The sequence below is a fragment of the Podarcis muralis genome, chromosome 6 (assembly GCF_964188315.1).
Source record: "Podarcis muralis chromosome 6, rPodMur119.hap1.1, whole genome shotgun sequence".
In the NCBI taxonomy this organism is placed as follows: domain Eukaryota; kingdom Metazoa; phylum Chordata; class Lepidosauria; order Squamata; family Lacertidae; genus Podarcis; species Podarcis muralis.
Window position 1 is genome coordinate 41,355,722 of NC_135660.1, and position 13,643 is coordinate 41,369,364.

The window sequence follows — 13,643 nt, forward strand, 5'->3', positions numbered from 1 at the left end:
CGGCAAGCTCAAGTCTCACTGGCATAGATCACTGGTGTATCTAGGGCTTTTAAAATACATTACAAATTGAGACGCCATGAAAAGTCCCCTTATGTTCTAATACATTGCCTGTGGCACTGTTCAGAGAAAAACATTTCTCCCTAGAAAGTAGTGCTGCTCTGTGTTTCTTTTATTTAAGGCATGCCTTTTAGCATAAGGAAGTTGGGAAAGGCATGGCAATGCCTCAACAGGGCATGTGGCAAGTCCCTGTGCAAGTTCAACTTTAAACCGTCCTTGTACAGTCAGCTGTAACAAGAGTGATAGTGCAGTAAAGTCCATTAGAAACCAGAGAACTGTTTAAAAAAACATGAGTTGATGTTGCCACCCGTCTGGGGGGATACCAGCAGGAAAAACCCAGATGTGATGATTCAGCATACGGGGTTTGTGGTAAGGGGAAACTATTTTGTGCTTAGTGAAGGCTGCAATCGTTTACATACCTACTCAGTAGTAAATCCCATTAAGTTCAATGAGACTTACACTTAGGTAACTGCATCAGGGGCGCCGACTTATAAAAAATATTGGGGGGGCCCATGCTGGTCAAGGAAGGCTCCCCTCCTCCAAAGCAGACCCGATCCAGGCGGCTCCATAAAGCTCCTGGAGAGAGGCGGGGTGGGGGGGGGCGGAGAGACAATGTCAAAACTCAGGGGGCTCCTTGAGCCAATTGCCAGAGATGAGCCCCGCAGGGGGAGGCAGGGTCCTCTATAGCTCACCCCAGCTGCCCTTCTTGTATCTACAGCCAGTTTGGCAGGGGGCGGTGGAAGGGTCTGGAAGGAGCGGGGACCACCGCGGAGCACACATACCGGGAGCTGGAGAGGCGAGGCCCAGCCGAGAAGGGGCCAGCCCGGAAGGCGCAGCTTCACAGCCGAAGCTGTCCTCGGCTTGGGGAGCCGGAGAAGCTGTCGGGTCAGGGCCCTGGCGCAGGCCTAGCCGCTCCCGCGACACCTCTTTGCTCCCGGGATCGGGGCCACCAGCTCAGCGCTGGGGCCGAGGGAGCCCCCAGGCAGGCCTGCGAGCAAAGGCAGAGCCGCCGGGCGGTGGCCGCTTCTGCAAGGCGGCTGGAGAAGCGGGGACCCCCTCCCCTCCCCACTCGCTCCCCCCTCTGAAACTTTGTTAACACTTCCACGCTGAGCCTCTGACAATAGGGGCGGGCCGAGGGCACGACGCGGCTGGGCCCTCTGGACTCGCGCCCCCCCCAAATTTTCTTAAATTATTGGGGGGGCAGAGCCCCCCCAAACGAATTTTTGAGGGGGCTCGGGCCCCCTCAGGCCCCATGGAGTCGGCGCCTATGAACTGCATAGAATTGCTGTCTGTTACCTATCTAGCCAATCTTGATTGGATTAGTCTCAAGAGACTACAAGTTGTGGGGCAAGTTTTTGAAAAACTATTGCCTGTAGTTTCTGTAAAATATGTCACTGCCTAAAGAGAAAAGCTTTCATTTAACTGTGAGAAAGATGGAATTCCCGTTTATATGGTAAGGGATCCTGGATCCTGCAGAAAAGACTAGAGTATACGAGGATATGTCTTTATTACCCAAGATGTAATGTGTGGATTTGTAGCAAATATCCAGCAAAGGACCAAACATTTAAATTATAACCAGACTAAAATATCTAGGATTCTGGATAGGATAAAAACTAATAGAGAAAATCCAGAAATAAAATCAGAAGAGAATTTGACCATCTGTAGTTTGGCGGGTATAGGGACGCGGGTGGTGCTGCGGGTAAAAGCCTCAGCGCCTAGGGCTTGCTGATCGAAAGGTCGGCGGTTCGAATCCCCTTGGAGGGGTGCGCTCCCGTTGCTCGGTCCCAGCGCCTGCCAACCTAGCAGTTTGAAAGCACCCCCAGGTGCAAGTAGATAAATAGGGACCGCTCTGGCGGGAAGGTAAACGGTGTTTCCGTGTGCTGCGCTGGCTTGCCAGATGCAGCTTTGTCACGCTGGCCACGTGACCCGGAAGTGTCTCCGGACAGCGCTGGTGTCTGGCCTCTTAAGTGAGATGGGCGCACAACCCTAGAGTCTGTCAAGACTGGCCCGTACGGGCAGGGGTACCTTTACCTTTACCTAGTTTGGCGGGTGGTGCTGTGGTCTAAATTACAGAGCCTAGGGCTTGCCGATTAGAAGGTCAGCTGTTCGAATCCCTGCAACGGGGTGAGCTCCCATTGTTTGGTCCCAGCTCCTGCCAACCTAGCAGTTCGAAAGCACGTCAAGTGCAAGTAGATAAATAGGTACCGCTCTGGCGGGAAGGCATTTCCGTGCGCTTCTCTGGTATGCTAGAAGCAGCTTAGTCATGCTGCCCACATGACCTGTCCGCTGTCTGCAGACAAATGCCAGCTCCCTCGGCCTATAGAGCGAGATGAGCGCCGCAACCCCAGAGTCGTTCATAACTGGACCTAATGGTCAGGGGTACCTTTACCTTTACATTTTAGTTTGGCCTCATACTGCACGACTGCCTTTTTATTAGAACTGGGAATGACCTGGCCCACAAACTTTGCATTTGTCTCCTGGTACCATGTCCCTGCTCTTCCCCATTCCTTAGACTCCAGCCTAAGAGAACAAAATTTGTAAGAGAACAAAATTTAAAACAGGAATGTGACTTTGAGGAGCTTTCCCAATGTTAGGAAAAAATACTTTAATTATACTTCCTCATTTTCCTCATCTAACTAAAATAGTTTTTGAGGAACTACAGGACAGCATTGTTTCCTCGTGATGCCATGCAACTATAAGGATCAGAACTCCTGGCAGTTGCTTGCCAGCCCAAAGTTGTGTAGCCACTTGTGCTTCAGCTCTCAAATGAGTATCTCCTTGTACTGGGATGGAAAATGACACTTCTCTTTTCTAAATAATAATAATAATAATAATAATGATGATGATGATGATGATGATGTTGAGAATTAGCACAAAAGAGCTGCTTCTGTAGCTCACATGGCAAAGCATAGTATACTTGGGATTGCCAAAAATGCTTTTTACATTGTACCTCAGCAAAGACCCCTAAGTAAGCCTAGCAGTACCCAATATCAGGTGTATGAACTGTGCAGTACAAATAAAAGCAGCCACAGTTTTAACGGATAAAAAGCTAACCATGCAGAAAAGCCCTAATTAGCCAGCTTCTTGCAAGCAGAAGCAGACGGCTTGTGGTTTAAAAACCCTGTGAGCAAATAAACAATTGACTGCATAACCTGTGGAAAAGGCTTAGCAAGCTGAGCAGTGTTCATTTTCTGCTTACCACATGTCCACAAATGAATGTCACCCATGCGACCTGAAGTGGAGCTGACTCATCACAACTCTACCCTCTCATGTGGGAAATAGCATATTCCCCCCATACACACACTTTTGTGTGCTCTGAACCTACAGCGGAATAAACCACTGTTTCCTGAGGCTAGAATGTCAATTCAATAGGACAGGGCATGTGACTCCTGTATTGTTCTTTGTAAGAAGAGAATTTAAACTAAAGATGGTGATATCCAGCCATTCAGGACTATGTAAGATTTTAAAGAAGTGAAACTGAGGGTAACTGAGAGTAAGAAAACGACTGCCTGAATCACACATATTTTAGCTTAGCATTATGTGCATGAGTCTTAGGCTTGTGTGTTCTCCTCTCTTCCGGGGCGGGCATAAGGGAAAATCGTAAGTTTTTTCTCCCATTTTCAACTAACTGTAGATGTGGTTTGTTATGTGCAAGGTACATAACTATGGTTAAACTTAACAATGGTTTAGGGAAGCCATTGACATTGGATTGTTTATTTAAACCATAGTTAAAACTAACCACAATTTATCTGGGTTTGCCTATGACAAACCATAGCTAGCTGAAAATAGTAGCAAAACTCCTGAATCTCCTTATACTCACAACAGAGGAGGAGGGCAGATCGTGAGCATGAGGCTCATTCATGGAATGCTAAATGCATGTACACTTTGTACACTAGATATTACCCTCAATCTCTAAGCATCTCATAGTTTATTTTCCTAAATTACTGCAATGACAACAACAAATCTTTATTACGGTTGTAGACCAGCATATAAAATACTGCACTTTGACGCAGTTTTCTCCTCAATCCAGCTTCACTTATTTTACAATGTATGGTGAATTCCAGGAGGAATTATACAGTGAAAATGTTTATTGGGGTAGTCATACATTCCAAATATCAGGTGGGGTATCACAAAGGAGCACCCCACTTCCCATCCACCGCCACTGCCTGCCATCTTGTCCTAATTCTGTTGATTCAGAACTAAGACTGCCCTTTAAACCATGTTTGCTCAGAAGTATGTCCTATTGGATTCCGTGGGGCTTCCAAACAGCTCCCTCCCTCCATGCCTCTCTTGCCAATAACAACACCCCATTCTGCACAAGAGCACATCAGTTGCACCAGCCACTGCTCACCGGAGGGGAAAAATAGATTGCTGGCTTTTTAAAAGGTAGTAGTAGGTGAGTTGTCTGTAGGTCAAAAGAGGGGCTATAAATGCTAAGAATGAGTTTAAACTTTATTTCTGTTGTGTGTTCACTTAGACTTCTCTTACCCGGGAGTAAATCCCATGGCTGCAGATGGCAGCCACAGAAAGATGGTTTCTAGTGGGGCAGAGTTGGAGGGATGAAAGCTTCACCAATAGGAGTGGGGGGGGGGTGGAAGGCTGGTGGGGATGGAACCACATCAAATCATAATGATGTGTACAACACTGTGCAAACATGACTCAAAACACAGTTTTAGGACACACACACTGAAGCAAACACATTTTTAAAAACTCTGACTTCAGAAATTTCATGCTACTGATATATAGGGTATGCAAAAATTAGTGGGTGTATATTTGAACCTCCCAGGACACACTATAGCTGAACTTAAAATGTTCATTGGGCAACAAAGGAACTTCAAAGGGAGACTGCAATATGAAATTACTGAATTACAATCCATTGAGAAGTTCAGTGCTATCACTTGTGGAACAAATCAGGACAAAGGATTTAAAAAACAACAACAATAACCCTTGCAACATATGCTGATTAGCTTGCCAATGCCAGGACGTCTGTGTTGTCATCAACAACTGTTGATAACGTAATTATTGGCAACTGTACCTTTTGGCATTTCCTTTCCTTCTGATCTCACTGTCTATGCACACACCCAATGCATAGACATACCTGCAACTCAGGATATAAATGAATGTGTTTGATGAAGTGGGCTGCAACCTTATGCCATTACAAGTATGATAAGTCTTTCAGAAGCCACGAGACTCCTTGTAGTTATCCACCCCCCACCGCTCTGCATCTGATCCTATATTTCATTTCTATAGTGCCTTCCTATAGGCAATTTTTATCTCAAACAATTTAATGAAATGAAAATAAGGGTTTTGTTGTTGTTTTATTTTTAAAAAAGAATTATGGCAAATAAACCTCCATTTGATATAAAAAAGGTGGTGCTCTGGGTGGAAGGCCAATATCACTGAGCATAGGCTCAGTCTAATCTTTGCACATGCTACATTTATACGTTAATATTTTCGTGAGCTTTGTTATTTGCAAATGTTACTTGTTAAGCAATTTTGTTACGTAACTTGTTACTTGTTACCTTGCTATTTGTTACTTATTAAGTCACCGGGGGGTGGGGGTGTTGTATCCTGAAAGGTGGGGGATAAATAACGGTAATAAATCAACGGCAATATTTATAAGCCTGGAACATAGGCGTAGCTAGGATTTATGTTAGGGGGGGTGGGCAGGCTTCATATGGGGGGGAGCAGAACCTCAGTTTGTTAAGTATTTTTTATTGATTTACTTGATCTGGGGGGGGGAGCTGCCCTCTTGCTCTCCTGCCCCCTTTGGCTACGCCCACAGCCTGGAAGCTAGCAGAATTGGGGGAGGCCGGAGGCCTGGCCATGAACACGTCTCCCACTCCTGTACTGTCTCTTGAGTGCTAGGCAACTTCAGAGGCAGGCAAGCCATTGTTTTGTACACAGCAAAGTCACTGTTCTCCCGGCAAGGGACTGGCCACAGGGAGATAGATATGCATCTATCTGCCTCTGGTTGCAACTCTCCAAGTTGGGGAGGCAAAGCGTGCTAGTATTTGGAGAAAAGGCACCTCAGCTGCCAACAGAAAAGGGGTGTGTGGCACTTGGGGCCCTGGGGGACTAGAGCAGGCTGCAACCCTGAGGTATCGTGTGTGTGTGTGTGTGTGTGTGTGTGTGTGTGTGTGTGTGCGCGCGCCTTAACTGTGTGTGAGTGCACAGCACAACACTGACCTGCTTCTAGGTTCCTTCTGAGTCATTCGGAGTTAAGCTAACCCCTCCCACCCACAGTGCTGGACCGTTAAATAGCCCCGCTGAATGTGCCCCTCGCAGAGCCAACCGAAGCTGAGCAAAGGAGGCTGGAGAGAGAGAGAGGGGAGAGAGAGCGGGAAGTGGGCACAGGAGGAGGCAGTGATGGACGAGCCAAAGGGTAAGGAACCAAAATAAGTCGCTCTGAATTGGAACAGGGGGAAGAAAAGAAGAAGAAGAAAGAAGCCAGGCATCCCCCCTCCTTTCCCTCCCCCACCCCCTACTCTCCCCCAAAGGAAGAAACTGAAAGGCGGCGGGGGGGGGGGGGAGAGAAGGATTTTTTTGCTGGCAGCTCTGCCGGGCTGTGATGTCAGCCTCGACACACTCAGACAAAAAAGTTTGAGGAATTCATGAATATTCATGCGGAGGGTATAGTCATTCGGATTTGCCATTCAGGAGGGAGCTCGTGGAAGCGTCTTCCTTCCGAATGTGTCTCCCAGCAAGCAGGGAGGGGGCGTAGGCTGCACAAGCTCCCTGGAGAACCCTGTCTCTTCTCGTGTGTGTGTGTTGCTTCCCGAGGTGATGAGTTCACCGTTAAGGAGATTTACTTCAGTCCCTGAAACATGCAGGTTTTCTGCATTCCTTCCAGTCTGTAAAAGTGGCATGGGTTTTTTGTGCTCCTAGTTTGCGCTCTGTGGGAAGCGAGAGATGAAAGTGTGTGTGTGTGTGTGTGTGTGTGTGTGGTTGTTTTTGTAGCAGAGAGAGGGCGACCTTGCCTCGGGAGGTCAGGAACCAATGAAATGAACTCTGGTAATTGGGACATGTAAGGTGATGACATGGAGCAGGGTCTTCCACGCAGGGTTGTTGTTATGTTGATGAGAATGAAGGAGATGGAGTAGATTCCACTTGTATGTATGACCATAACCTGGTAAGAGTGTGTGGGGAGGACACAGCGCTGCCTTGGGGTGTTTTTACTCAAGCAATTCAACTGTTCCATCTTCAGCACACCGGCTACTTTGTGTTATCTTTGGCACTCCATATTGCATTAATCAAAATAATGTGTGACACAGATTCTGGGAGAGAAGCTCCGATGTGCTTCTTATGTGTCTAGTGTTGCCACTCTTGGTGTCATCGCTGCCTCCAAGAGGGAAGGATTGTAGCTTAGTGGTGAAACATATGCTTTGCATGCGAAAGGTCTTGGGTTCTGTTCTTTGCCTTTTCTGGTTATAGAGTCAGGGAGCATAGGGTAGGGTCATACAATTGTAAAGTTGGAAGGGATCCCCCAACGATAATCTAGTCCAACCCCTTGCAATGCAGGAATCATGGCTAAGGAATCTTTGACAGATGGCCGTCCAAACTCTGTTTAAAAAGCTCCAGTGAAGTGCTCACAACCTTCCAAGGTGGCCTGTTCCACTATCAAACAGCTTTTACAACCAGAAAGTTATTCCTAATATTGAGTTGAAATCTCCTTTCTCGTAAATTGAATCCATTAGTTCAGGTCCTATCCTCCTGAAAACAAGCTTGCTCCACCATTCAGGTATCTGAAGATGGCTATCATATCATCTCTCGTACTTCTCTTCTCCAGGCTAAACATTGTCAACCTCAACTATTTATCATATGGCTTGGTTTCCAGACCCTTTGTCATGGGGAAAGCCTCTTTGCCTTGGCCCCTGGAGACCTGCTGTCACTACTGGGCTAGATCATCAAATTCTGATCTGGTGTACAGCAGTTTTCTACCTATGTGCACGTGCGCAGCAGGGGTCACCAACGTGGTGCCCTCCAGGTGTTCTGCACATCTCCCATCATTCCTGACCATTGGCCAGGCTGGCTGAGGCTGATGGGAGATGGAATCCACAACTCCTGCTGCTACAGTCACGTGAGAAGGGAATGCAAAGCAGCTCAGGCTTTCCTGGCTTCACTGCTGTCAGAGCAAAGTGGCTTTTGTTTGGTTTGCAAAAAGTGCTGGTGGAAAGCAGTGGCTGCATCAAGGGACAGGTGTGAGTTGTGGAGGAGCTGGAAAGCTGTGAAAGCAGAAATTGGTCTGCCGGTAGTAACAATGTACACAATGACACTCTTCATAGGAATATAGAGCAGGCATCGGCAAACTCAGCCCTCCAGATGTTTTGGGACTACAGCTCCCATCACCCCTGACCACTGGTCCTGTTAGCTAAGGGTGATGGGAGTTGTAGTCCCAAAACATCTGGAGGGTGGAGTTTGCCTATGCCTGATATAAAGGGTAGTATCATTTACCAAAGCAGATGGAATGTGAGAGTTGTCTATAAGTTGCATTGTTGATAGCAGTAATCTTTTTTCCCCTGACAGAAGGCTGATTCTTGAGTCATGACTGTATTGGGAGTTTCTTCTGCTGGCAACTCAAGTTGGGCTGTTACACAATTTTCAGTTACCTTTCCCACACATGATATGTTTTTCTTTGTTGCCCAGAAAGTTGTGCCATTCGGCTTGCCTGCAGCAGACGCAGGAAAGCCTCTTCTCCTTTTTTGTGGTCTTCTGGCTCGTGGCCTTCCACTTCCCCTTGGGACAGGAAACGGAGGAGCCACGAGGGGAAGGTTTACTTCATGCTGATGGGGTTGCCCTCTTTAAACCCTCTCCGCCATGACTGATTAGTGCAGCAGAAAGGAAATCCAGTTTGCCTGGAGTGACGCTGCCGCTGCTTCTCCCTCCCACTCCTTTCTCTCTGCAACAATCACCTTAGATAAGAAAAGGAGAAAGTCAATCTCCTCTTCCCAGTATGTTGCTCAACAGGTACTCGTAATAGTCAGAAGTTGGTTTGAAGTACGTATTCAGAAAAAGAGTGCTCATGTATTTGAGGAACATACTTTGCTAACCTCTTCCTGTAGGTTCTGGGGAAGAGTCTTAACTTCTATGAAATCGCCCTTTGAGTGATTACTTCTGTGTGATGCGGTAACCAGAGGATAACTGCTGTATGACTGACAAAGAAGTTTGAGATGGGTGTGAGGTTCTGTTGATGAAATCACATCAGCTTTATCTGCCTGTTCCTGGATCAACTGGCCCCCTGATGGCTTGTGGGCCCCTTTGCAGATGCCTGGCAATGCCAACCCTTGACAGCAACCCTACTAGTTATGCCCATTATTCCTCCTCCAGAGGCCACTGCATCTGGAGACTGAGCAGCTGCAAAATGTATGTAGGAAAGTAGCGTAGATGTACTTAGTGCAAACCATGGTTCCCTTTAATGTATGGTTCAAATCTGAGATTTAAAGCACAGTGCTTCCTCCAAAGAATCCCAGAAACTGTAGTTTGTTAAGGGTGTGTCAGGATGCTGTCAGTGGTTCCCAGCTGATTGCCCAGGAAAGTATAAAGACAAGGAAAAGTTTCTTACAGTCCTTTCTTATTTCAGCCTTTACATAGAGAGGCTATAGAACCCATCCTCTTGGATATTGGCGATGTCCCGAGTGAATCTCCACCCCCCTGTCTCTCCCACTTCCTCATTCATCATCACCATCACCTCCTCTACGTTTGCTGCTAAGTGCCCTCTGTCTTCGAGCTCTTTGCTCTCCTACTTCTAAGGCTCGCCAGGTTCTGGAAGATGGAGGATCTGGAAAGCTTTCTAATGACAACCTGTCAGCCAGGTGTTGCTCTGGCTCTCCCATGATTTCCCAACTTTTCTCCTCATCTGCCTCAGAGCTGTGACCTCCCTGAAAGGGTCAGGATAGGGAGGTGATCTCCCTCATTCCTCCTCTGCCCAGGGTGCTGGGAATCGTAGCTCTGTGAGGAGTAAGCAAGAGTTCCTAGGATTATTTGGGGAAAGCCATGACCCTTAAAGTTGAATAAATGTGCTTTAAATGTATGCTGTGACTGTGACCTTTCTTCACCATAAAGTGAAGGTGCCCAGTTGGGCTCCTGACAAATCAGTGAGGGAAAGACCCAGGACTTAAAGCAAGATAAGTCTGAGCACAGAATCACAGAGCTGGAGGGGATCTTGTCGGCTACCTGGTTCAACTTGCTGGATGCAGAAAATGCAGCTCTAGAGCACCACCAACAAATACAGTACTTGGCTAGCCTCTGCCTGAAGATTTCAGTGCAGTTAGGTGAAATGATGGTGAGCTTAAGGGAGGCTTCACCTCCTTGGTTGCTTAGAACACAGAACAAGCAAACCTTAGAACCTCTTGTCTACAACGGAGATCTGTCAGGTCTTGTCACATTATCTGTTTTACCATGCTGGTTTCTAGAGACTTCCTGAAAGTCTGGCTTGTAAATCCCCTATCTCTTTCCTTCGGTCAGCTCTTAATGATGATGATGAACAGACAGGTAAAAGTCTTGTCAGATAAAATTTCCAGTACTACTACATTAATAAAAAGTCTTGTTACTGAGCTTTCAGACCCTGCATTCAGGTCCCACTTGAGTTTGAACCCTGTCAGGTCTGGAGATGGGGAAAAGGAAAACTCACCACCAAGTTGTTGCAATTGCATGCACAACTATTCTTGGTCACCACTGCAGAGCATCAGAGAAGGGCAGGAGAAGTATCTGCCTCAACTGGTTGCTGCTTCCAGGAGGAAAGCAAAGAGGGCTAGATCCTGTTGGAGTGGTGTCTTCAACATAACTGTGCCTGCCAGAGTCATACTGTGCCTGTAGGAGATGCAAATTGTGTGTTCCTGGGTGGTCTCCACAAGATGCATCTTTGTGGACAGTACTTACTCCAGACACCAAGCAGAGAGTGTCTCGTAGCATGTGGTGAAGTCAAAACTGCCTTCTTTCTCCACATGGATATGAAAGATGCATTTCTAGAGAGCAAGAAACTCCCCATAGCACTGAACAGCAGAACTCAAATATGCTAAGTGTTTGGCAAACCATTTCCCTAATTGCTTGTGTCTGACTAGATGTTACATAGTCATCATGCAAGTGTTTACTGCATAGTCTGCTTCCCAGGTTAGACAACCCACAAAATTGTTATCTTGTTCTCATCAAGTCCTTTGCAAGAACCCAAACAGATTGGAGGTTGGAAGAGGCTGATAAAGTCGTGATGATGCTTCTCTTATATAAAAAAAATTCTTTTCCATGTTGGAATAAACAACAGAGGCTGTTATTCATGATCATTATCCAAATGACAGGGTGTCAAATGTCTCGTTTTCAAGCAGAAGGCAGAGAGAGATGGGGAGAGGAGACGCTGAGTTAAATTCATACGCTTTTATAAAACCCTGTATATCCCTCCCCCCCAGCTTTTCAGAATGATAAGCCCACAAAATATCATGAGTGGAAGGAACACACCACCATTTTCCAAAACCCCTTCAGCAGTATGCAAAAAAATATATAATTCACATTATTTTCAATTTCTGCAATGTGAAGCGCAGCTGGAAAAATTTAGCATTCGTTTGTCTTTTATGAGGAAGGAGCTGACAAGAACTTTGCCATGCTTCTTAGCATACTTCAGGAACATTTCATAACAACATTGAAATGTAATGGAAATGTTGGCCGGGTTCTTAAAAGAGCCGATATTGTGTCCTATTACAGTACAAAACAGTATGGTAAATAAACCCACAAAAGTTACTAGCTTGCAAAGTTTTATAGTGGCCCACTATGAGGCCAGCAGCGTGCATTTTCACATCACATAACACATTGCGTAACTATGGTGTTCACTCCCACAAGAGGCATGAATGGCCACCAACTTGCTTAGCATTAAAAGAGGATTAGACAAATTCATGGGGGGATAAGGCAATCAACAGCAAAACCTGATGACTATGTTTTTCCTCCAATGTCAGAGACGGTAGGCTTCTGAATAGTTCAGGATCATTCTGCCCCACCCTCTGCTAGTCCATTGCATGTTCCTTTCTCTGTAGGTAGAACAGAAGCCAAGCAGGCTGGAGAAGGAAGGATGGGGCAGTGTTTCCCTCCTGTGGGATTTCTCTCTCTCACCTGCATGGAAATCCTGAACTCCTTTGACTGCCAGGCAAGATTTTAAATACAAAGCTGTTTATAAAACATGATATTGGTTGGTCTTTAGCATTTTCAGAGAATCTGCCAGCAACATGTGACCAGTGCTTAGAAATGGCTGGGTGCAAAGCGACCCTGTAACCTGAACTATCTGAAAGTGAGCTGTTTGGAAAGCATATGTCCAGAGGCAGTGCGAGAAACTGCAGAGAAAGAGATCTTTGTTGATGCTCAGATCTTTGAAGGTGTGCCTCCTCTTCCTCCATTCCCTGGAGGATAGGACTCTGATTCACTCTCTACAGTCTGTTACAGCACACCACCGCCGGTCTATAAACCTCATCCAAGGAGCATACGCATCTTGCATGACATAGGGTTATATCACCCTGTCCTCATGTCTAAAGAATTTAGAACACACATGTGGGGATTTTGATGATGGGGCCTGTGATGAAACGGCATGCTGCACAAAACTCTGTGTAAACAGCCAGGGCTAACAACAAAGTAAGGAAAGGCATATTGCTAACCCATGTCTTCTCAGGAGTCTCAGGAGGACTCAAGATGCAAATACTCAACAGGAGCCTCAGCTCCATACATGCGATGGGTGACTACAGGGCCATCTTTACCTGGGGGTGCAAGGGGTGCCAAGGGGAACCGAATTCTGTGGTGTGCCAAATGTATACCTACTGTATGCCAGTCCCTCTTGATCGGTGGCAGTGAAAAGCAATGGAGTGAAAGCCCCCCGCCCCCCTCCTTTGTCGCTCTGTTACTCCATAGCGTCAAATATAGTTTGCCCCCCTAAAAAAAGATCAACAACTTTTGCTTCCCTCCTCCCAAAAAAAGCTCAATAAAAGTTAATTTGGTGGTGGCTAAACTAAATTTGGGGGCGCTGGGCAGATCTTCACACCCCGGTGGTACATATGCTAAAGACAGCCCAGGGTAACTATATTATCTAATACCTAAGGAGGACTTTGTGGCGCCAGAGACAGGGGACCTGAGTTGGTGACACACACAAAATAGAAAGCAGTACTTACTCACCCCTTACTGAGAATCTAGGCACAGGAACTATCTGTTGCATCTGCTGACCATTGCTGGTCATTGTAAATTCCTGCGGTTGCATATACACACCAGACATTTTATGTACTTGACTTCCTCCCAAAGAAACCTGGGAACTGTAGTTTACCCTCACTGAGCTACAATACCCAGCATCCTTAACAAACCAAAGTTCCCAGGATTCTTTGGGGAAAGTCATGTGCCTTAAGTGTATGGTGTGGCTCTGTAGGCAGTCCAGCAGCTTTACTTGAGGGGCAGCAGCAAGGCCTGCAACACAGACAGCAGCATCAATGCCCAACCTGAAGCCAGCTGTTCCACTGTGGCACAGTGGTTTAGAGCACCATTGCTGTTTTTGCCCAAGGGGTGTTCAAATGAACGTCCCACCTACATGGAGGCCACATCCACGCCATACATTTAAAGCTCTATTGTAC

The 13,643-nt window shown here is 46.5% G+C and overlaps 1 protein-coding gene across 3 annotated transcripts in view; it reads left to right on the plus strand.

Annotated features, from left to right (window-relative positions):
* The first annotated feature begins 4,433 nt into the window (after nucleotides 1–4,433).
* ENTPD1 (ectonucleoside triphosphate diphosphohydrolase 1) overlaps nucleotides 4,434–13,643 on the plus strand; it is a 36,406-nt gene continuing 27,196 nt past the window's right edge. The window contains exon 1 of one of the 3 annotated variants that reach the window (XM_077930120.1): nucleotides 4,434–4,453. Coding sequence is in view for 1 of the 3 variants with exons in the window: in XM_028730624.2 (XP_028586457.2) it covers nucleotides 6,331–6,442 (112 nt within the window). In the remaining 2 variants the exon portion in view is untranslated. Of the gene's footprint in view, nucleotides 4,454–6,315; nucleotides 6,443–13,643 lie in introns of those variants that run through there. The other 2 variants (XM_028730624.2, XM_077930121.1) reach the window with 2 other exon arrangements.